General features: G+C 44.4%; 1 protein-coding gene across 1 annotated transcript; it reads left to right on the top strand.

Moving 5' to 3' along the window:
• Positions 1–3146: 3146 nt before the first annotated feature.
• LOC134513819 (protein ELYS-like) lies at positions 3147–22318 on the top strand (the record flags this gene model as incomplete). The annotated part of the gene is made up of 24 exons (XM_063330991.1): positions 3147–3267; positions 3987–4240; positions 5938–6118; positions 6913–7120; positions 7837–7953; positions 8604–8688; positions 11704–11851; positions 12502–12634; positions 12722–12903; positions 13285–13346; positions 14179–14307; positions 16051–16141; positions 16230–16319; positions 16482–16622; positions 17398–17502; positions 18278–18371; positions 19320–19443; positions 19565–19621; positions 20403–20549; positions 20641–20828; positions 20998–21142; positions 21238–21369; positions 21959–22106; positions 22194–22318. Coding segments are annotated over exons 1-24 (3207 nt in total), but the record flags the coding sequence as incomplete, so codon positions are not given.
• Positions 22319–23177: the final 859 nt, after the last annotated feature.

Below are 23177 nucleotides of genomic sequence, written 5' to 3'. Positions count from 1 at the left end.
TGAGTGGCGGATCCGGAGCACACAGGCCACGTGGGAGTCCCGTCCGGAGGAAGCCTGGAAGGAGTGGGAGCACCAGTACGTTGCTGTGGCTCAGGCGAGTTTCCCAGTAACGGGCATTGCGGCCAGATCCATGAACCTCTGGTCTTCTGAGTCTGATGTTTTCCCCTTTTTGTCATCTTTAAGATTTGTTACTCACGCCCCTCTCTGCCCTTCCTTAATAAACCGTGACTCCAGGTCTGGAACTTCTGCCAATAGAAAGGAAGCGTGGCGTCAGTCTTTCAGATCTAATAATTGCTTCCTGATCATGTTTGATAAAATGATGGGGGTTTGATAAAAATTAGGGACTTAATTCTGTCGGGAATGCTGAGCCCTGTGTGGGGTGTATGGCTAACCGGGGTCGTTCAGGTGCTCCCTCTGGATGGTTGTATCGGTCTTGGCTGGCAGCTGGCACAGGCGTTTGGGCACACAGTACCGTACCCTGTTCTGCTGAGGACAGCTTCTTGTTCACCTGCTGCATCAACTGGTTTTCCTGCATTGATCTGCCTGGGGTTTGCTTTGTTAAGACAGTGAAACGAACATAATCAGGCTTCTGTTAATTTTGTGCCTTCTACCTAGGAAGCTGTCGGATACAGTTTTAGAGAACTAATGGTGACAAGGCTTTGCTGGTGTGGTATTGCTTGACTTGTGTGGTGGAGAGAAGCCTTAAATTGGCAGGAGAGAGTCACCAACAAGCCGGGCCTGTTGCACGTGTTGCAAATGCATTTGCAGTTGGGCTTGTCAGGTTGCTCTTTGTCAAAGTATGTTTCAGAATGAGATACGCAAAAGCCGCCTGGACACGGTCGTGGGCAGCCTGCTGTAGGTGACCCTGCCTGAGCAGGGGGGCTGGACCAGAGGACCTCCAGTGATTCTGGAAGGCCTTTCTCTTCATTGTGATGCTGGGATTCTGGAATTCGTGCTGGGATTCTGGAATTCGTGCTGGGAGAGGCGAGCGGTGTGGTGTGCTGAGAGTGCCTTGCTCACCACTGTCTCCCTGTGCTGGGAAGGCTGCGTGTATGTTCTGTCCTGAGACACTCAGCGCCTACGTCTGTCTGTCCAGGTGCACCGAGCAAGGTAAAAAAGAGCGTAAGGTCAGAAGTGCCTTTGGGAACTGCTGCGAGCTTCGCCACGGTAGACGGGGACTGCAACTCTTGAAGGGAAGTATAGTCGTGTTGGGGAATAACCGCAGGAGGTAGCTGGGTAAAGTGGCTCCAGCGTCAAGTTCTGATCTGTGTTGGTTTTGTTTGTTTTTTCATGGAGAGGGATGTCACATCTGTGGTCTGCATCAGACACAGGGTCTTCGCTGTTGGGGGCTGTTGGGGTAGAGAGCTGAAATGCTTTCCTCGTCTCACCTTCTGCTGTAGCTTTGTGCTTGTGGAGCATCTGCACAAACTCGGCAAGACAATCTGTAGGCTGCACTTGAGTGAAATAAGGCCGATTGTAGGATTCTGGTACAGACCGTCTCTGTCACGCTGGTGGCTTTTTAGACTACAGCTTAGGGCTTGGATGAAATGTAGGGTTTTTGCCTAAACCGCCGGGAGCGGGGAGGCTTTCTGCCTAAGCGGGAAAGACCTGACCCGGTGGTACTCCCTAAATCACCTGCTCACTCACTCGCTAAATCCTCTTTCTGCAGGAGTAAAATCCGGCAAAGTGCAAATTCACTGAACCTGACGACTACGAGAGTGCAGAAAGTGACTTTTCCATCTGCTGCTCCTCCAGTGCTTGTGAGTTGCTTCCTGTTTCTCTGGGGAAAATGTCATGGAACCAGTCATGAACAACAATTCAAAAATTGGTATAACTTTTATAAACCCTTTTATAACCCTTCCCTGAAATCACTTTAGCTTCCACCTCTGGCGGAATGAAAGAACGACGCCTGTCAGCTGCAGCCTTTCCCAGAGAGCTAGGGAGTCTCTCCGTGCAAGAGGGAGTTAAAAGTTGCCTTAAAAGATGCCTGACTGTGTCCTGGGTGGTGTCCTTTCTAAAAGTGAAGGGGTTTTTAGCCCTCCCTGCAAACTGAGTGTGCCGTTTCACCCGGGTATGAGCTAGCAGCCCGGGCTGACTGCCACAAAAAGGAGATGGACAAATTCCCTCTCCTTCTTCCCGATGCGTGGTCCTGCCTCCTTCCTTGTGCCACCTCTTATGCTTGCTGGTTGTCTCTGCAAGGCAGTTGAGCTCTCGAAGCTGGTGGAACACCACCTGCTTTTCTGGGTGAGTTTCCTGCCTGCTCAGGGAGTGAACTTGGCTCCTAAAGTGCTCTAAGGCACTGTTAAGGCAGTGCGAGGTGAGCCACAGGAGTACGGTAGTAGAACAAAGGAGCAGATGGAGAGATGGGAGGCGGCGGCAAGTCCTCTCTTTTGGTGGCAGGGAAGTCAGCATGTTTTGTGAAACCATCTCTTCAGCTGCGGCTGGCCATATTTTTAGCTTTTTCGTCAGTAAGCCCATTGCATTGTTGGCCCTTGAAACGGATTTTCAGGTACTACCGTCAGTCAAAACTGACGTCCCTGAACCCTGACTTGGCTGAATGTGATTCTGCTTGAACGTGTAATTTCTCCATGTTTATTCTTCTTGGAGCTTTTTAATGCAAAAATCTATCCTCAGCCTGTGACTCGTGGTACGCTCCTTTCTTTGGAAATAGTTTGGAAGTCATAAGTACCTAAGGTGAAGACCAATGGTAATTTTGGCTGCTAGAAGACAACTGACAATAAGTAACAAAGGGTAAAGTACGAAATCAAGGGAAAGGACAAATGGAAAGTTGTACCTGTTACTGAGAAGCTTTTTAAAATCTGATTTTTCTCAGCTCCCATCTTCCGAACCTGTGTGAGTAGACTTGAACTCAGTGTATTGGGCTTTTTCCTGTTATTTCTCTGTGGATACGTCTGGGTCGCTTTTTGTTGGTGATCTCACAGGCATCAGAAAAGCAAAGGATTCTCCTTTTGCTCTGCTGGGAGAGCAAAAAGTCTCCCGAGTGCCATTATTTGCAAGGAAAAGAGCTAGAGGTGATGTCTAGGGGATTTTTCACTGCATACTGATGAAACTTCTGTCACTCTCAAGAATAGTTCTGGCTGACGTGAGTCTAGTTGTGCAATTTTTTCCTGTATTTACAGTGAAGAATGCGAGACCTAACAGCTGAGGTAACGAGCAGTCTGCTGCAGTTTCCAGAGGTGACTCTTCAGGCACTTGGGGAAGATGAGGGAACCCTCGGCTCTGTGCTGTGCGGGAGGTTTTCTGGAGGTGAGCATTTTCCTTTAAATTTGGTCTCGGTACAAAGCTGTTCTTGCCTGGAGGCTACCTGAAGCCTCAGGTCATCGTATCAGCTGTGTCAGGTTGGTGCTGTTAAGAGGCATCCTGTTTAGAGAGAGAGAACAAAAAGGGTGCTTCAGCGATGACAAATGCTAATATTAAAACGTGAGTATAGTTAAACTTTGAAGTGGACTTTCCAGGTGATGTGACAGTAGAGCTGGGTGCCTATCTGGAGGTCTAGGCTTCTGTTAAGACCAGGTGGAATCTATCTACCTGAGTGTAAATGCAGGAATTGAGCTCATACTTCCTTTGGGCTGGCAGTAGTTCAGTGAAACAAAATGCCTTCGATTCTTCCTCTACGCTCTAAGACTTGTATTCCCATATGCGTTTAGATCATTTCTAGCAAAACCAAGGCGAATATGGTATAAAGGCTGTCGATCAGGACCTTGTCATCTTTATCGCAAACAACCCAGATTCTTCGGTGCGGGAATGACAAGTACAAATGCAAAATAACAAGGTGGTTAATTTTAGGAGGGATTGCTTGGGGATTTCAACGGGTGATTTTGAATCATTGACTAGAATGAGGTAGGTCGGTCTTCCTCTGCTAGGTACGTTTATTGAAGGAAAGGGGCAGGCACTGTGATTTTTTTTCAGCTGTTTTCAGTCTTCCGTTGGACATTTGCTTCAGTCCTCTTTCTTTTCTCTCACAGGGAGAAACGGCCTGGCGTGGTTGGCACGTGGTCCTCACCTTGAGGTGGTGAACTGTGTGACAGGAGAGCGGCTCTCTGCGTACCGTTTCAGTGGAGTCAATGAACAGCCTCCCACTGTTCGTGTGGTGAAGGAGTTTTCCTGGGAGAAGAGAACTGGACTGCTGGTTGGGTTGGAAGACGCAGAGGGAAGTGTTCTCTGTCTGTACGACCTTGGACTCTCAAGAGTGGTTAAAGCAGTTGTTCTTCCCGGGAGGGTAGGTACTTTTTAATTGGAGAAACGAAGCTTTGATGTTGTTAGGTGCTGCGTAGGCCTGTTTTAGGACAAGCTTTGGAGCGTCTCTTTGTAGGAGGTATTTTTTCTATCGCGCGTTAACATCCTGTCACTTGAGAGTATCCAGTCAAGACGGTGTTGCTGTAAAATCTTGGGCTTAATGTGCCATTATTGTTGGAGTTTACTGAGAGTAAAACAAGTTTTCTGGTTTTATTGTAGAGCACAGAGTTACCTGATTCTCTCCTTCCGCAAAAAGGCATTGAAAAGCACCTTTTTTTGGCCCTAATTGCTTGATTTCCATCAGAAATACCGTCTTTAAAATGGCTCAGAATTCCATAGTTGTGCTGTAAATGACTTCGACACATTGCCTTGAATCTCAGCCTAGCAAGCAGGCTGAGGAGAACACATTTTTCTGTTGACTTAGGAGAGGAAAAAAGAGCCTCTAGTGAGTTATCTGACAGATTGTTGGGAGGTCACCTTTCAGCCTGCAGTCCTTGAATCTCTGCTCTCTGACTAGTGTGTTTGTGTAGATGGGACACACTGGTGTAATGTTGCTGATGTTTTCTGTCTTCTGTAACCCAGAAACTCAAATGATGTGTGTCCCCTAGCCTCATTATCTTAATGTAAACAAGAATCGGTGGTAGTCAATAGAAGATCAAGATTCATTTTTATCATCTTAGAATCTGCAACAACTAACTAACTAACTTCTTAGCCAGCTTTCCATCAGCTGCTTTGGTTTGACTTGCTAGAATACAGGTGGAGTTTTGTTTGTTTGTAATGCTACAGTGTGATGACTAGTAGTAAGCATTCGTATTGGGGTGACTGAGAGAGAGAAATACGTGCAGCTTTAGCGCAGGAGTCTTTGTGTGCTCGTGTCTCTGCTCTAGCAGTCAGTGTTGTCCTGGGATGTGCTGCAACGTGTGCTGAAAGGTCTGTCTTCGCCTTGTGAGACAGTTGCGTGCAGACTGCTGGGCACGTGAGAGAGCAGTGTGCGCTTCCTCCTTTAGGTGGAGTCACCTTTTTATCTGAGAAGCTGCTGCTTTAGGCTGGCTTTTAACATTTTTCTCAACATTCGTGAAAGCGCTGGTGTGCATTTAAAGCTTCTTTTCCTTTATGTGGTTGTTACTTTTCTTCTAAATGCGGACTAGTGTGAATTTTACTAAGCTGGTCTCTCCCTTCAACGCTTTCTAAATACGTTTCGCTCCCATGGAAATGGTGTGTCTCCCATGCAACTTGGCCGCTGCCTCGTCTGACTCTCGAGCCCTGATTTATCCTAACGCCCGTTTGTCAAAGAAGGCATAGACTGTATCGCGGTGCTGGTGGGCTGTGAGCGGTGGGAGACCTCGATGTAGTTGTGTTTGTCTGTCTTAAGCCCCTTGAATACGATAAAGTTTCTTGCGTATAACTGATTTTCTGTGTTTTCCTCCAGTTAATTACTGCGAAGTAGGAAATGGAAATTGCTAAGCTGTACTAATAGAATGCCCCATGTAAGTTGAAGTTAAGTCACTTACCCGCAGGAAATCTAGTAAATGGAAGGCAGTAACAGGTTTTTGTACGGGGCTTTTTTGTCTTTGTCTCTTTTCTTGATCTAATTGCAAACAATGCTTTGATGCTCCTGTATTTACTTTTTCTATTGAGCTTGTCAAAGAGCTCAAATAGTAACTTGTAGTTTTCCTGTAGGTAACCGCTATAGAACCCATAGCGAATCACGGAGGACCCAGCGTGAGCACTCAGCACCTCCATCAGAGTCTGCGATGGCTCTTTGGGGTGGCAGCAGTGGCTACAGATGCTGGCCATCTGCTTCTGGTTGACCTTAGTTTGGATGATTACTCCTGCACTCAGAATGATATCGAAGCATTGGGTAAGCCTGCAGTTTTTCCACATGAATTTAAACGCAAGAAAACTTCTGTCTTCTAACGAAACAGTATGCATCCCACTTTGAAGACCCTTGTGTCAGACATTTCTGACGACTGGTTACAGGTGGCAGTTTGACATCGTATAGTCCTGACCTGATTAAACCTGGGAGTGTCTGACTGCTCCTCGCAGTGTTGTAAATGCCCCCTCCCACCAAGATCCCTGTGCCACTATGATTCTTGCCAGAGAGGTGTAGGAATTTTGCCACGTGAGCCGGTGCGGCCGCCTGGTAGGAAGTTGTGTTGGAGGAGCCCTGTTTCCCGGGAATGCTCTTCTGCTTGTGTTAATTGACTTGGGGCAAATTTTGGGCTTGTTTTTTAAAATAAACCCCACTTACCAACACCCATGCATTTGGATGAATGAAATCTCGAATAGGTGTACTCAGATTGCATACACCGTTTTGGCTATTACAACAGCAGCTTCAGCAATTGGTGCCACTTCAAACACGAGGTGCCACTTCAAATTTCATCACGAGGCCCAAACTCCTGCTTTTCAGAGTCCAGGAAGAATTTGGTCACGTTTTTACCTAGCTTTCAAATGTGAGTGAGAATACTTGTCTGATCCGAGAGTTCTTATGTTCTTTGAAGACATAAGTAATGGAAAAGGCAAAAAAAAATGTTGCATAAATGGCTATTTTGCCTGGCACGGTAGCATTAGATGATAGGGGTTGTCACGTCAGTGCCTAAAATGCAGCCTAAATGGCATAACGTATTCATTTATTGCTTGGTTTTGTGTGTGTAGATCTAGAAGTTGTCACTAAAAATCCTGCTGAAGTTGCACAAAGAAGAGAAACTGTGACCAGCGAAGGGAGACGTCTCTGTTTTCAACTACAAAATGCTTCCGGAACAGCAGTATCAGCCCTGTGCTACATAAGCAGAAGCAACCAGCTCGTTGTGGGTTTCTCGGATGGCTACCTGTCGCTCTGGAATATGAAAACTTTGAAGAGAGAGTAAGTAGGCCTTTACACTTGGCCATGCCTGGAGGTGCGGGGCTCTCGATTTGTTGCTTAAGGAAGTATGTGGATGTAAAGAGAACTTTTTCAGGGACTGACATGAGTATGAGTATAATCTTGGCACGTTCAGAAATCCTCTTCTGACATAACTTTTCAGTCATACCTGGATCAAGTGGTCCGCCTTCTCCCCAGTGGACTAGGATTGTTTTCCTTATTGTGCCTGTGCATTGAGGAATTGTGGGAAGCATGCTTCCTGGGGTTTTCAGAACCGGTTACTGCAACTGGGGCATCCATTGAAAGGCTGAAGTATGTCAGTGATGTGATTTTGGTGCCGATATTCTCTAAAGTGTCCAGGGTGAAACTAGTGAGACATGAAAACTCAATAGCTGACCTGTGCCTGAAAAATGTATTCTTTCCTGCATGTCAGCTTTGGCCGAAAGAGCAATCTCACCTGAAATATTTGGCTAACTTCTGGTTGGGATTCCCTTCAGCAGATCTGCACTGACTCCCCAGAAGCTGTTGGATGCATAAATAGACAGTGGAGGAATAATTAGGTGGCAAGAGTAGAGTGTGGAGGTACAAGTAAGGTTCAGAAGTCAGGAAGAACAATGCTTGACGTAGTCCAAGAAACGAGAAACTACCTGTGTTTGGGCCACTAGGCTCACCTTTTTTTTTCTTTTTCGTTTTGCTTTTTTTTTCCCCTAAACCTGTAGGCACCACTCTCAGCTTGAAGGAGGGAGGATTCCTGTCTATGCTGTCACTTTTCAAGAGCCTGAGAATGATCCTCGCAATTGTTGCTACTTGTGGGCTGTTCAGTCTACGCAGGAAAGGTGAATAAAAACTTTAACTATCAGCCACTGAATTAATTCTTTTTTTTTTAAGGATATTTGTTCCCATACAGTTGAACATGTGTATTTGTTGTGTGTCTGCGATTCTTTCCGGTACGGAAGGTGTTAAACTTAGAATGCAATTTTTACAGGATTTACCAGACGTGAAGAGGGACCTACTAGTTCCTGCCTTCTGTCAGAAGGCAAAGCAACAGTGGCCATATTCTTCTGCTCGCATTCTCAAATGGTTTGCTTTTGTTCCTCGATGACCGCTTCATCATTTGTTTGATAGTCACACCGTGGTATTAAAATACCACTAGGAGCAGTTGAGGCTGCAGATCTAGAACACCAGACGTGCCCACACAACAGCCTGCCGCCCCTAAAGGCGGCGGTGACAGTATTGCCGATGGCCTTGTGCCAGCGTCAGCAGTCTGTGGAGCCTTGGTGAGCCAGTGCAGCCTGAAGCTGTTAGTGTCAAAACGCCCTCCTTCATGTTTCAGTGGCTAAATGTGGCCGATGATCATGTTTTGGGAAGAGGTGGTGTTCTTTTCAGCAGGAGCATGCTATTAAGAAAACGTCTAGGTCTACTAACACGACGATGAGGACTATAAAGCAGCTTTGTAACCAAATTTCATAATTTATCCCTTTTTCAGTGAAGGTGATGTGGTGAGTTTACACCTGCTGCAGTTAGCGTTTGGTGACAGAAAACGCGTGGCCTCAGGACAAGTCATGTATGAGGTAAGAGGTGCATGCGTGGGAAAAGCAGACAATAGTAATTTTCTCTAAGGGAGTATCAGTTGAGTTACAGGGGTGAGATTTACCATCAACCTTCAGAGCTGGCTGAAAAAATAATCATGTTTTGCTGAGTCTTCTTGGGCACGGCCTTTGTCCATACCTTTTGGAAAGAAGGCGTACCATTTTATACTGCAGTGTCGTGTGTTCCAGCTAGATTCATCTGCAAAGAGCCCGTATAAATGAAATTCCTGAAGAGGACGCGGCTTTTGCAAATAAAATTATTCTGAAATACCAAACGAATGGCATGTAGGAAGAGAAGATTGGGCCTTGAATCGCTTGGTTTAACCAAGCTTCGGACTTGAATAAGCTTCTGTCTCTCTCCCTTTCTTAAAATACAGTCATACTCTAGTCTTTGCTGATCTTCAGTTTTATATTCTTGGTTTCCCTTAGAGCTTTGTCAGCCGGACTTTTCACATGAAATGCACCTACAGTGTCTCTTCAGTGTTGATCCTGCCACTTAGTAGCTGTAAAGATAACTCGTTCTTCTTTTTGGCTGGGTGACCTATTCAATCTACTCTTAAAGCCAGGAAAATATGTAATTTGGTCAGAAGAGTGTACCTAAATGTTAGATCTGGCTCCAAGAGGATGCGTTTAAAATACAGATGTGAGGTATCATTGCATCTCAGATAGCTAACAGAGACAAGGCGCATCTGTTAGATGTGTAATTCCATTCAGTTGTACGCCTGGAAGTCTTCCAAAATCTTTTTTGATGGGACAGTAATCTTAGTTCAGAGCAAGTCTTTCCTCCTGATTTGGTACTTTCTCTTGCATATTCTCAATAGCTATGGAACGAAACAGGGGTGACTCTTGTATCGTGGTACTCTGGTTTTTGTAGGGACTGTGCCTTTTGATTTTTTTGGATTAATTTAGATTTTGAGTGTTTTGCTTATGTGTAGGAAAGGTGCTTCCTCATTTGGCACTGTTGCTTTTGCATAGATAGAGGTTAGGTGTTTGGAAAAGGTGGTGTTTCTTTAAAATGCATTATCTATCACGGTGACCAAGTAGAAGGATCTTCCAGGGATTCATCGCGTGCTGGATGCTATCTCTTTATCTTTGTTGATGTGCGGGACCTGTGCTCCACAGCGGATACTTTTAGTCTCAGAACACTTCCTTGTAGTCACAGATTGGTTAGTACTACATGACTGTCTGCCTGCATGGCTGTCTGAGTCAAGTTTCTTGTCCATCTTCAGGGGTAGAAAATTTAAGTGTCTCCCTTTTGCTAGGCCAAGTTTGAGTAAAGAAGGAGGAATCTACTGTTGATCCTTGTTCATTGGATAGAGTTCATAGGAGCTCAAAAGACTTTTTCAATACAGCAGTGCTTTTTGTTCCAGGAATTAGGTTTGAGGCTATGAAGCAGTGCCTCTTTGACTGTGTGTCATGGTAAGAGTCACAAATAGGACTTATGGAACATGTGGTACTGTGTTTTTCTATATGCGTGTCAAACTCTCGTCTCCATTGCCTTCAAGGCTGGTTTAAGTCTGCTTAAGTAATTAAACAGAAAGGTATGTTTAAGTAATGCTTCCAAAGACCTTTTTTGTACTGTCGCAGCAGTTGCTAAATCTGGTGCATCAAATCACGATCGTAGAGCGCATCTTTACCCTCGTTCTGCACAATGCTTGCGGATGGGCAGAGTATACACTCTCTACTTTGATATCAGAGTTTGACCAGTGCATCTCGTTTGAAAACTTGTTTTTGTGTTTTGCTAGTCAATGGAGTCATTACTTAACATCTCCCATACAATGGAGTTCCTTAGAATGACTTTGCCCGGCGTGGAAAGTTTAAAATGCACTGCTTTGCTTCAGAAGCATTTTCTTTTTAGTTATGAAAGACTTTTTTTAATTATTTAATTTTTCTTTTTAGACAACCTTCATATTTATTTGTAACACTTCCTGGAATCATTAAGAGAAAGCTCGCCTCTTCTCAGATTAGGTGAATTAGATGTATCCTATGAGATCATACGGGAATGTGTGGTTTCATGCCAGTTCGTTTCAGAGCTCTGCAAGTTTAGGAAACCTGGGTAGAATGTGGCGTTATCAGTTTATGGGTTGTGTGGGTTGGGTTTCTTTTTCCCTCTTTTTTTTTTTTTTTTTTTTTTAATTATAGAGCTGCTATTTGTCCCCAGTACACCCATTCATGTGTTGTATGGTAGACAGTTTGAATGAATGCTGTATTTGGAAAGACGGTATTTCACTTCATGCTTACTTAAAAAATGGCACTATCAGAGGTTCAACACAATCGTGCCGGGGTTTCTGTGTATCTCAAAATTAGTTTGTTTACTGTGTAGTAATTCGTGATGCTAAAAGCCTTGGCCACGTGCACCCCGTGTCCTTTCTGGTTTTCCCTTTTGCTGTTGGCTGTGCTTGGTGAGGAGCTGAGGGGTATTTCACCCGTTAGTCTCTGACAAGATGAGAGGAGGAGCTGTCATAGCTTACGTGGCTTGAAAGAAGATTGCTAATCAGTATGAAGTTCTCACAGTAACTAGAGAGGGGTGCACGGTCACTCTGGTGGTGTGCCCATAGAAAATACCTCTTGACAGCTTTAGCTGCTGGGGCTTCTCTAACTTCATCAGTTCTGCAATCAAGACATGGAGCAAAGAGCTTTGCATGCATGTGTGTTGCATCATTTTAGATATCTCTTTGTAGCGATATATTTATTTTTATAAAGAACATTCTTGGATGTCGCAAGGAATTCTGCAAAACATGTTTAGATCTGAAGAATGTTAGGGAAATTCTAAATTTTGAAAAAGTGCAAAGCCTTTACAGCCAAACTTACCCGTTACGATTTGACACTGCATTCTCTTGCATGTCAGGCGTAGTTTCTATTTACCATCAGAAATAGGCTCATGCGAAATACACAGTATAATAAGCCTATTCTGTTAGACTGTCTTTCATATTTAGCCATAATGTATGTTTTTATCTTAGAATGACCTTTGCTCTCTTCTCTGATTTTTTCCCCCAGGGTTTGGAATACCGTGGCGAAAAGTTCAGTTTAGATCTCACGGGTGGAGTCTTTCCCTTGAGAGGCCAGATGAGTACTAAATTAATCAGCTGCCAGACTGTCGAAAAATTCCGCAGCGACGTTGACGGAGAGGATAGCGTAAATGAAGGTTTGTTCTGATGTCCGTGTTTGGTGATTTTAAAAGAAGTGCTTTTGGAACCTAAGCAACGAATGCTGTTCTGTCCCCACAGTCTGAAAGTCTTGCCTAGCTGCATAGACTAGATTGTTGGGATTATTTACGAAGAAAAAATGGATGCTTAAGTTATGTGGGACTTCTTTAAGGGAAAAAGTGGGTTTTATTTTATGCTTGCTGACATGCTATCGCGATGTATGGTGGGGCCGTTTGTATGATGATGGTCAGTCGTTTTACTCCTCCAGCTGCCATCTTTGAACAAGAAGTTCAAACTCTCCATTGCTTAGGAATGTTACCAGAATTTTTTCCCTTCTTCAAACCGATGTCCGCATCTGCATCCAGATGGTAGCCCGTCACAAGTGCTGTTCCCCAGGGCACTGCACTGGGGCCACTTCTCTTTAGTATCTTGACCAGTGATCTGGACGAGGGGACAAGAAAAAGGGGCAGTGTGACTGAAACCTATCACAGAGATGTTTGCTATTCCGTAATTACTGTAATCACTCTTAGGAAGTGTTGTGTTTCACGAGTGACAGAAGAGAATGAAGCCAAAATAGAAAGTGGTGTTTTAAAACTATCGGATCTATCGTATTTTCTACAAGTCAGAAACAACGTCTTGTCTTTTACAGTCACGTCTCCTGACACCAGTGTCTCAGTCTTCAGTTGGCAAGTGAATACGTACGGTCAGGGAAAACCATCTACTTACCTGGGTGTATTTGACATTAATCGCTGGTATTCTGCTCAAATGCCAGATTCGCTAAGGTAGATTTTTCTTCAGTAGTTTTCCATATGCCTGCCAATAATTCATTTGAATGTCGGCATTTAGCTTACGCGCTTGTTTTCTTTAAGGCCGGAAGAATTCCCTCATGAGTGCCCCTATTTTGCACTGTGGTCGCTGGATACCGTAGTGAGCGTGACTTCTCCGAAGCTCCTTTTGGATATTCTGGTCCATGAGCGGAGTCTAAGTCGGGGAGTTCCTCCTTCTTATCCACCACCTGAGCGGTTTTTTCATCCAGGCAACTATAACTTTGGTAGGTATTTCACTGCTTTTGAGAGTGATAAGCTTAAAATGAGGTCAAATGCCATTCATTGGTTCTCTTGTTCAGTCATTGTTTGTCATTCAAAACCCAAACCAAACCAAAAAACCACCCAGTCGCCCACGAACCCAACTCTGATCATGTTGTACTGACAAGGTATTTACTATTGTGGAACATATCTGACAGCCGGCTGAGTTTTGGTGCTTTTGTAATGTAGCCGGTGAAGTGGTGCTGGTTATAGCCTGAAATGACTGTGAACTGAAGCTCAAAGCACTCAGTTATATGTTTCTAGATACCGGTGTGTAAAAAATGTAAAGTGGTCATGCCATAACTGTGAGAGTACGGAAGGTTGTCAAACGTTCCCTGTTTCTGCAGATGGTACGTGCTTGCTGACCTCCAGAGTCGTTCACATGACTTGCACCGGCTTCCAGAAGGAGGTGATCTTTTACTGTATCTTTATTGCGAGTGGCAGGAGATGTAGCTTTTCTAAGTTTTCTGTTGCACTGCTTTCCGTGTTAGGGACCGTTTCATGCTCATCCTGCCCGTCCACACGCATAGTTGCAATTGTATCCTGTCGCCAGTTGTATGCAAATGGTAATGTTTTAGGTCCCCTCTTGGGACTGTACAACTGCCGTTGTCTCCTCTTGAGGCACGATCGGGGATTGAATGTCTAGAAAGGAATGCAACGTTGCTCCAGGAGCAAGAACAAAACCACTGTAGAAGGCGGGGAAAGGTGTTACTTCTTTATTGCCCCTCAGTCGAACTGTCTGCATAGTCTTGAGTTAGAGTTTTGATCCCCAATTCTCTTGAAAAAGGAGGGAATGGAGAAAATGAAAAATGACATAACTGTTTGAGGAGTGAAAATTTTGTTTTCTCCCAAACTCGGCCAAATTATAACTTCTGAGCCACGGCACAGATTGTGACAGATAATTTTGAGTGAAGTTTCAGCTCACTAAATGTTTCCAACATGAATCGGCTTCCATACGAACAGGCATAGAAAGGATCTTCCAAAGCGTGAAGTTGCATGTTAGCTGAGCTTACATAGAATGTATTTTGTGTCAGTGTTGAGGGAAAGAGCAAGGCCTGTGTATAGACAGAGAAGGTAGAAAAGACTTAATTACGCAGATTGCTAACCTAAAGCATCTTAGTGGTTCAGGCTGTCTGACGGTGTCAGTGAACATTTAGATTCTTCCTTTTAGAGGTTATCCAGAAGCGTAGTGACGGAATAACAATGCTGTCTTAATCTGTCGTTTTCGATCGATGTTTCAGACCTTGAATTTTTTGAAGAAATCTGGTCCTTCAATATGGGAAGCCATTCAGGATAGCTACAATAGGTGTCTTGTAGCTGGCTTGCTGTCTCCAAGACCAGTTGACGTCCAGCCATCCAGTTTGAGTCAGGTGAGTGCCTATGAGGGAATCAAGGGGGAAATACATCCATCTGGTCTGACAGGGCTGGAGGGGCTACAAGACACGATACTCCAATTTGAAATACAGGCGTGACCTGAGCTAGCAGAAGTAACCGTATCCTTAGATCCAAAGTAGTGACTTTGACTGGGAACAGCCCTAAGAGATCTGTCTTTAGAGACCCCTCTCTTAATTCGGTGCCACACACAGATGCGCACAAGGAAGCGTGCAGTCAGTGCTGGTCATGCCCAACATAACGCATGTGTCCCCCAGAGTAACCCCCATCCCTGTCAGTTTCTCAAAGCAGTGGTTCAGTGCAGTAGCCGACGATGGGGGCGTCTCCCTGGGATGCGAGCTCTTGCAGACGTCGGCTTGCTGCACTGTCACTGTACGTGATCATTTGCTTCCAAGGAAGTGGGCTGTGGTAAAGGATTACTGCTGTCAGCTCTCCCTGGCAATTTCTTCACGGCTTGCCCTCGTTTTCCCTTCATCGGTAGGCTTTTCTGCATCCTCTCCGGGCGGATCTTCACCTCTGTAGCCTCTGCCTTGTGCTGCAGTAGCCCAATTTGCTGCTCTGAGACTGCCCTCTTGCAGCTGCAACACCTTAATCACCTTTATCTCATGACACTCGCTACCTTCTATGTGCTTTATGCCACCACAGTGACTTCACTCCCCCTGCCATAGGTTTTCCATTTGCAATGCACCAACCTTTCCCTGGAGCGATCAGCAGGAAGGGGAGAGCAGCCTTCCCACTGCCCTCCTCTTCCTGTCTCCTGCATTCGTCACCACATTTGTGGACGTGTGTTAGGACATGAACGCTTCTTCACAGTGTGGTAGCTCAAAGACATTTCTTGGCAAGCTGGCCAATGGTGTGTTTCCTTGTCTGAAACCAGTTTTCAGAAAAAGATGGCAATATCACATGTGTGTTCTACGTGTGTAGAAGTCGCTTTGAATGTCATGATTTTGCCTAGAGGGGAAAGATACTTTTGAATGTGTTTAAAAAAACCCAACCAACCAACCAAATCCCATCCCAAAAACCAAAGTAAAAACTTATGAAGGGTCCTCTCACCTGAGAGAAGTACGAGAACACCAGCTGAGATAAGCTACTACTTAATATCGCGCGTCTGTGCATACCTGTGATTTATCCTTGTAAGGATTACCACTACACTATAATACAGTATTTGAAGAGCCTAACATTTAAGCCATTAGGATGTAAAAGTTTTGCTTCTTTTCTGTCATGTTACAAAATTCCAACGTACTGTTTTGGGTGTCAGAACTGCTTCATGTCTTCATGGTCTAGAAAGCTGCTTGGCCGTAGCTTCACTGTTTCCATGCAAACGTTGCACAGTTGTGTTTGTCCTGTCCCCTTCCTGCATTCCTGATGGCAAACTTATCTGCACAGATGTGTAACGCGTATTAGCAGAGGATGTTTCTGGACGTAGTAAGTCGTAACTCAGTACGTGAAGACTGTAATGCAGAGGCACGCGAAGAAAGATTAGAATTAGGCTGCAGTAAGTTGAAATGTCAGAGGAGAAGTGTGTTAATGTGTTCCTCAGAGCAGTGGGCAGTCCAGCCTGTGGCTGGAATTAAGAGAAAGGACGTGGCATTCCTGGCCTGTGTCCTGATTGACTTTGTGATGTCTGAATGAGTATACAGTTAGAAAGAAACATTTACTGTTGATGGTTCACATGGTGCAAGTAGGTAAGATTCTCATTTGAGTTTGTCTGTTACGTTTAGGAGGAGCAGCTGGAAGCAGTATTGTCAGCTGCCGTCCAGACAGGTTCTGTGGGACTTCTGACTGGATGCATTAAACATTGGATATCTGAAGGTAATACTTGGAACGTTGTTTTTTTACGTGGTACCTGTTTGAGTTGGAGCCTGTTGATTCATTTCTTTTTTGTTCTCTTTGTTTAAAGAGCAGCCAAGGTCTGCTGGTAATTTACGGTTTGTTCTTGAGTGGACATGGAACCAAGTGATCTCTACAAAGGAAGAATTTGACCAAATCTGTGAGTACTAGTGTAGTCATTCCGCAAACCTAAAGTCGTTCTTTCTGATTGAGCTTCCTCAGTAATACGCCGCTATAGGATATTGCACGCGGTCCTTGAAGTGCGCCTTGAAACTCTGGAATTGCTCTGTCGGCTAACGATTTAATATTTATTCTTGAAAAGGTGTTCCGCTGTTTGATGGCTCTTGCAACTTCACTGACGCCCAGACATTACGGTCTCTCCAGCGCTGCCAGTTGCTTTTGAGCAACCTTAGCACGGTCTTAAACTGTTTTCTCACAGAAGCACAAGAGCTTACTGAAAAAGGTTTGTAGTAGTGCTACAAAATCTTTGGTATGTTTTATTAAGATTTGGAATTGTGGCAACATGGGCTTTTGTTGTTTTTGAGGATTGGAAGACAGTCACATTTAGCTGGGAGAAGGGGCTTAAAGCTGAGCGCTTGGGACCACCACAAAACACGCATGGAGTTCAGGGCAACAGTTTATGGTGGAGCTCATGCAAGGGGGTGGGGGAGGCTACATCCAGAGAGAAGCTTTGTAGGCAACTGGGCTGAAATTACAGCAACCGAATGTGGTATTGCTGAAAATTATTCCTTTGAGTTCTTAGCTAGCAAGTTCTAGTTGCATGCAGACACTGTGTTGCAAATTGCTAAACAATACGAAGGAAGCGTAAACGAGTAACATGCAAAGTAAGTTACTTGAGTTTCTACAGCTTTTTCTCTTAGAAATGGTTCTTGGCCTATTGAGAAAAGAAAAGAATATCCCTTTGCTATCAGAAGAATCTCTGCTACGTGAGAAACAGATGTCTTATTCCTGCGTGCATTTAGTAGTTCAGGCTTTGGGGTTTTGTTTTTTTTTTTTTATTTTAGCCTTTAGTGAGTTTAGTTCTTTATAGGGGTTGCTTTTTGTTTTGGTGGTGATAGTGGGTTTTTTCTTCAAATAAGAAAGCGATACAGCATGAAAAACGCAAAGAGAAAGATTTCTAATGTGCTATTTTTATACTTTTGGTTTAGTAGGATGAAGGGAGTTTTGTGAAAATGAACAGAATTGCATAACGCTAATCATCTCCTGCCTTTTTTCAGGTTTTGCAGACGTGACAAATAAGCAAGCGGTAACCGGCCTCATTTCTTTGTATGCACGAGTGGTCATCTGGTTCTGTCGATCCGGTCTCCTTCCAGAGGGTTTAGGTAAGCGTGACCTGTCATACGTTTGTAACAAGGCGACCATCCAGTGAGTGACTCCCACGAACGCATGCTTAGCCATGTTTTTGTAACGGTTTCGTCAGGAAGAAGTCGTGCTGGTTCAGTGGCAGGGTGTGCTGAAGTTCTGTGGGTGAAGTTGAGATTTTGCTGGGTTGTCAAGTACACGGCGTAGAATGAGGCAGGCAGTTTCTTTCCTGGGTGGATTTTAGGAATAGCAATGGACCCCTGACGTCAAGGCGCTGCTTGTGTCCACAGCTTGAACTACTTGAGATTTTAAACAAAGTACTATTAAACAACAAGTACCGGAATGCTTGTTTTTACAGTGAGAGCATTACCTGCATGTTTTGAACTTTCTATCAGTTGCTTGAGGAGAAAGTACACCTTGGAAATCCTTCTTTAGTTGGATGGATTAGAAATTCCATTGCCAGCCTTAATTGTCTCACAAACAATTGTTTTAAACAATGGTTTTAAAACCATTCCCTTTGAGAACTGGGTGGTTTTTTTTATAGTGAACTTCAGCTTACCCTACACGTTGTGAATGCTGCGTGAACTGTAACCTTGAAACGGCACTTGGGGCAAGAAGGAATTGAGTCTTGTCTCTTAGAGTTCTTTTAGCAAAGGCAGAAAGAGGATTGGCTTCTTTCAGAGTTGGAGGCTTCTTGATGCTTAGCTTGTACGATCTTCTGTCTCTTTAGGCAAAAATTTTCGTTTACAAGTGTGATATGACTGCTTTAACTTGCTTCTACTTTGTTGCCTGTAGATGACGATACGCGTTTGTCAAGACCTTTCTACAATTATCCTCTGATTGAGAGCTGCTATACTGGTCAGCGACAGAAACTTGAGCGTTTATCAAGGTAAGAGCTAGAGGAAGACTCTAGAACACTTCCACGGCAAATTCAGAAGTGGAAGGGAATGGCTTTTATCTCAACAGTTGCATGGGCTATGCGTAATGCCGCTGCCAGCAATACTCTTGACTTCAGTGACACGTGTGTTCTGTTGAACAGAGAGGTTACTTCCCTGTGTTAAAACGTTGATATCTACCTCTGCTTAGTACCACTGGTTGGTATCATCATTTTTCGGGAGTCTACTTTATTCATTGGCTAATGTGTATAATTTCTGACTACTGAAAAAGGCCATGTGATTAGGACAGGATCAGTCACCTCCAGTTCAGCAAAGCAGGGTGTTCACAGAACAATTGTTTTGGAAGCAGAAGAAAGCGTGTTTTTTAACAAACAATCATCTCCGTCCTTGACTGGTAATAGAGGGTCATAACTGTATTGGCCTAAGTCCCCTTCTCCCAAGTACGTGGTGTGATTTCGTAAGATGGTTGGAGTTACATGGAGTTGTCACGCCTCGCACTCTGCTGGCTGTCGGATAGAAGTCACTTGCTAACGTCAGCTCTCTTTCCTGGACTAGCTGCCTAGCACATAGGCGGCATGCCTTGGATTAGCCGATAATAGGTTTTTCTTTGGAAATTGTACTGAAAACTGAATAAAGAGCTGACCAAGCTTCGGCGATGGCACTGTGACCAAGAGGCTGCAAGGTGAGTTAAGGTGGAAGCTGCAGGGTAGGAGGTATTGACTTCAAAGTTCATCTTCCTTGGCTTACTTCTCAAGTAACTTACATACAGGCTCGTGTGTTCCTTCGAAGCACAGAGCCTCTAGTGTCCTTTTTCTGCTTTGTGCCATCGGGAGATGAAAGGGCAGGGCTGCAGTCAGCAGAAGACTGGAGGAAAGCCGTTACACCGGGAGGCTGGAATTAGTGTTTAACTCTGTCCAAATCCTTGCTACCTTTTGTTCCAGAGGAAAATGGGACTCGGACTGCTTGATGGTTGATGGAATGGTTTCCCAGTTAGGAGACCAAGTGGAGAAGCTGTGGCGGAGAGATGCAGGAGGAACTGGGAAATACCCGCCTGCCAGTTTGCATGTGAGTGTCCTGTTCACTGAGAACAACAACAAACGGCCGCCCTCCCCGCCAAACCCCACCCAAAAGCCAATGATTTAGGGAAGACAGGCGTTTTTTCAGAACTTTTAATTTTTCATTTCAGGCACTGCTGGATCTCTATTTGCTAGAAAACATTGAAGAAAACTGCAAACACGCAATTGTATCCTTTCTAGTTATTTTTATTACACCTCCAGGGGATGCACATAAATGTTCTTCAGTGTTGGTCGCCGACCTGTTTCGTAACATTTGTCCTTAGTTTTTCTCAAAATTTAAACACCGTTTAAAATTTTCTAAAACACCCATGATGGGTTATAAAACAATTTCTATTTCAGAGCAAAAGGATTTCTAAGAGTGGTTTACCAGTACCGGATTTTTGCTGAAATCACGGGTTTTCCAGCGCAGCTCACAGTGCTTGCTTTGGTTCCGTTGAAAGTGCAGGCACACGGAATAAGCAACAGGGAGAAGAGAAAAGTCATGGGGCAGAAACTTTTTTTTTAAGCTGCTGAAATACACAGCCTTGCTTTTGCTGTTTGTTGCCTAACCCGCGACGGGAGCCTAGAGAGCAAGGGGCTTAGAAACGCTTATAGCCCAGAGCTGTCTTGTTAGATGATGTCCCTAAAAACGGACGTCAGAAAGAGAAAATGACGCTACCAATGAGTGACCCGCATACTGGTTTAAATCCAGTTTTAATCATTCGGAGCTGAGCTGTACTGTAAGGATGCCACAATTTACACTGTTTTATAGACGCTGGACATGAGGGAAAAACCCAACTGTGGAATTTATTTGCTGTAATAATTGAGCGTTGGATGCTCCAATGTTTTGAATGTATTTTCTGCTTCCTACCACTTTTATATTCTTACTTCATTATGTTTTTCTAAAGGTAATGTGATAAACTTTTGGTCTTACAAACTGATTAGCCTTAATGAGATACCTGATGTCAGACAATTTACTTGCTGCTGGATATCAAGCGTTCCTTTCCGAGTGAGACAGAGACTTCAGTCGACTCCTTTGCAACTGCCTTTGGCATGCCTTGGGGACTTGTTAAGCTTGTTGAAGGTTTTTGGCTTCTAGATCACAATGATTACGAAGTAAGTATGGTAGAGTTGAGTTAGACATACATGGCAGTACAAAGCTATAATCTAGAAAATGATTTTAAAACCCGATCTCTAACTTGTACAGAATTCACTGGCCCTGCTCTTTCATCCCGCTACAATCAAAACCGCGTCATGGCAGCACAAGAGAATTATTCAGTCCCTCCTGTGCCAAGGGGAGCATGGGCAAGCCCTCAGATACATCCAGCTGATGAGGCCACCCACGGCAAGCAGCGGGGAAGTGCAGCTTCTCCTCACTGTGTTGCTCTCCAATAGGTAAAGAAATACACCCCACCATTTTGTCATGCAAATCTTGTGAAAATGGAGAACAAAGAATAGAAATCATCATCCCCTAAGTTTCCTTTAAACTTTGAGTACAAGACTCTTGGGGCATCTCTTTGGTTATGCTGTTAACATGCCTTTACGTGTGAAACATTAATTACAGGTGCATGGTGGAGGCTTGGGGTCTGTTGCACCAACATGCCGCTCAGGCAAACTTAGAAGACCTCTTAAAACACATGTACGAAATGTGCCGGGAGATGGGCCTGATGGAAGACTTGCTGAAGCTGCCTTTCACAGACACCGAACAAGTAAGTGGGAGCAAGGAAAAATGTTAATCGTCTCTTTGAAAAGAGAAAAGGCAGAGCCATAACAGATTTTTGGAATGATTTTTTTTTTCTCATAGGAGTGTTTGGAGAAGTTTTTAAGGACCAGTGCTGGTGTTCAGAATCAAGAATTCCTTTTAGTCTACCATCTGCAGCGTGCCAACTACATTGCAGCACTAGAGCTGAATCAATCCATGAATGTCAATCTTATGGTAAGCGTGAACTTGTGTTCTGGATTTGTGACGCGTTTGCTGTTTTCTGGAATCATAGTTTTCCAGTGACTCAAACTTCTAAGGTGGTTTGGAAGTCGTAGGTCCCGCATTTGAAAACTGTCATGCGGCCAGGTGGTGTGCGTAGGTCGCTTTTTCTTGCTTGTTTTAATCTTCACATCATGTTGTCCAGGGTAATTTCCAGTTGTCCCGTATATTCAGGGCACTGGCGTTTCAGGAAGAACAAGGGAAAGCCTGCTATGTAGTAAGTCGTTTGCAAATTGCAGGTGATATCAGAAAATTGCAGGTGATAACAGGCGTATCAGAAGAAGGTTCTGCAGAGTGCCAGCATTGTTTTAACTTCAAGTTGTAGGCTCTGTTGCTATTCCAGTCTTCCTTCCACTTTGCTAAAAGTACCAGGTGAAATCGGTGTGTGCGGATGGGTAGAACTTGCCGCTGTTCTGTGCAGTGGAGGTGTTTTCCCACACCCGTAGAGGAAATCTGCTCACTAATGCGAAACAGCACGGAGAGGTCTGTGCAATGAACTTCTTGTAATTAGTTAAGCTTTTGCTTTCCGCTTTTCCTTCATCAGAACGACGGCGATCATCGCTTGACCGACAGAGCAGTTGCCAGAAATTCTCTATTAGCCCAATATGGCAAGATCCTTCCACGAATTGAAAGGCAGCTGGCCGTAGAGAGAGCCAAGCTTTACCATTTGCCTGCACTGGCCTCAAGAGAAGGTAACTTGTAGCGGGGGGAAATAGAGGGGAGAATTCCCTGTCACTTGGATGACACCAGGCTGAAATTTTCCCCCTCTTGCTTTCCAGTCTCAAGACCAAAGCCATTAACTCCAGTAAGAAAACAAGCTAAAGCAGGAAATGTGCGTCGAAGACCAAATTTTCTGGCGAAAATATTGTCCGGAATTAAAGAATCCTGGGCAGGAATGAAGGAGAAAACCGGTTTCTCACAAGGTGGATTTTAAAGATGCTGTCGTTTTTATAGCTGCTAAACGTGCTGTTTCTTCAGCAGGATGTTTCTAAAATTGAGGATGTTTCTAAAATGGGACCTGTTGAGATCCAAACAGGAGAGCAAGCAGTTGGGTTTCAACAGCACCCGCCAGTCCCTCACTAGAGACAGGAACAAGAAGAGACCTTAGATGCATTCACTTATTCAGCTCGTCTCGGCTTTGGGATTTAGGACAACACTGTAGAGAAGACGGGGCTGGACTTGGGAATACGCAAATCCCTCATGGGAGTCAATGGAAAATTTGGGTTGGGAAGAAGGCAGCAGGTCACAAAGCTTCCGCAGTCATTCCCGTAGCAGTGCAGTGAAGGTGTTTCTGCTTTCGTTATAACTGGTGGGTACTGATGTAGATGTAAGCGCCTGGTTTTGGCTTGTGGGCCCTCACTGAATTTAGGACAAACTGCTTACTGCTTTCTTGTTCGTAGATTTGTAAGCATAAAAGGAAAGTTTACGCAGACTAGTATTTCTTGACTTTAGTTTTGAAGCATGGCGTGTTGCTAATAATATATCGCTTTAGCAAGTTTTGACGAGGCGGGAGGCAAGAAAATAAGCTGATTCTATGGAGACTGCTGTTGAGGGGCTGCTTCCTTCTGCCGTTGTTGGCTAGCACTGCAACTTAGAGGGCTGGGCAAAGGTCTTTACACGTGGATTCAATTATCCCGACCATCCGAGTCCCTGGAAATAAGTAACGGTTACTGCTTTTGTTCTCACCGTAAAACCCCGAGTATCTTCACGTGGATCTAGAAGGAACGAATACTTGCTCAGCACAGGGAACGGGAAAAGACGAG

This window comes from Chroicocephalus ridibundus, chromosome 3, assembly GCF_963924245.1.
Source record: "Chroicocephalus ridibundus chromosome 3, bChrRid1.1, whole genome shotgun sequence".
NCBI classification, from domain to species: Eukaryota; Metazoa; Chordata; class Aves; order Charadriiformes; family Laridae; genus Chroicocephalus; species Chroicocephalus ridibundus.
This window is presented reverse-complemented; position numbering and strand designations above follow the sequence as displayed.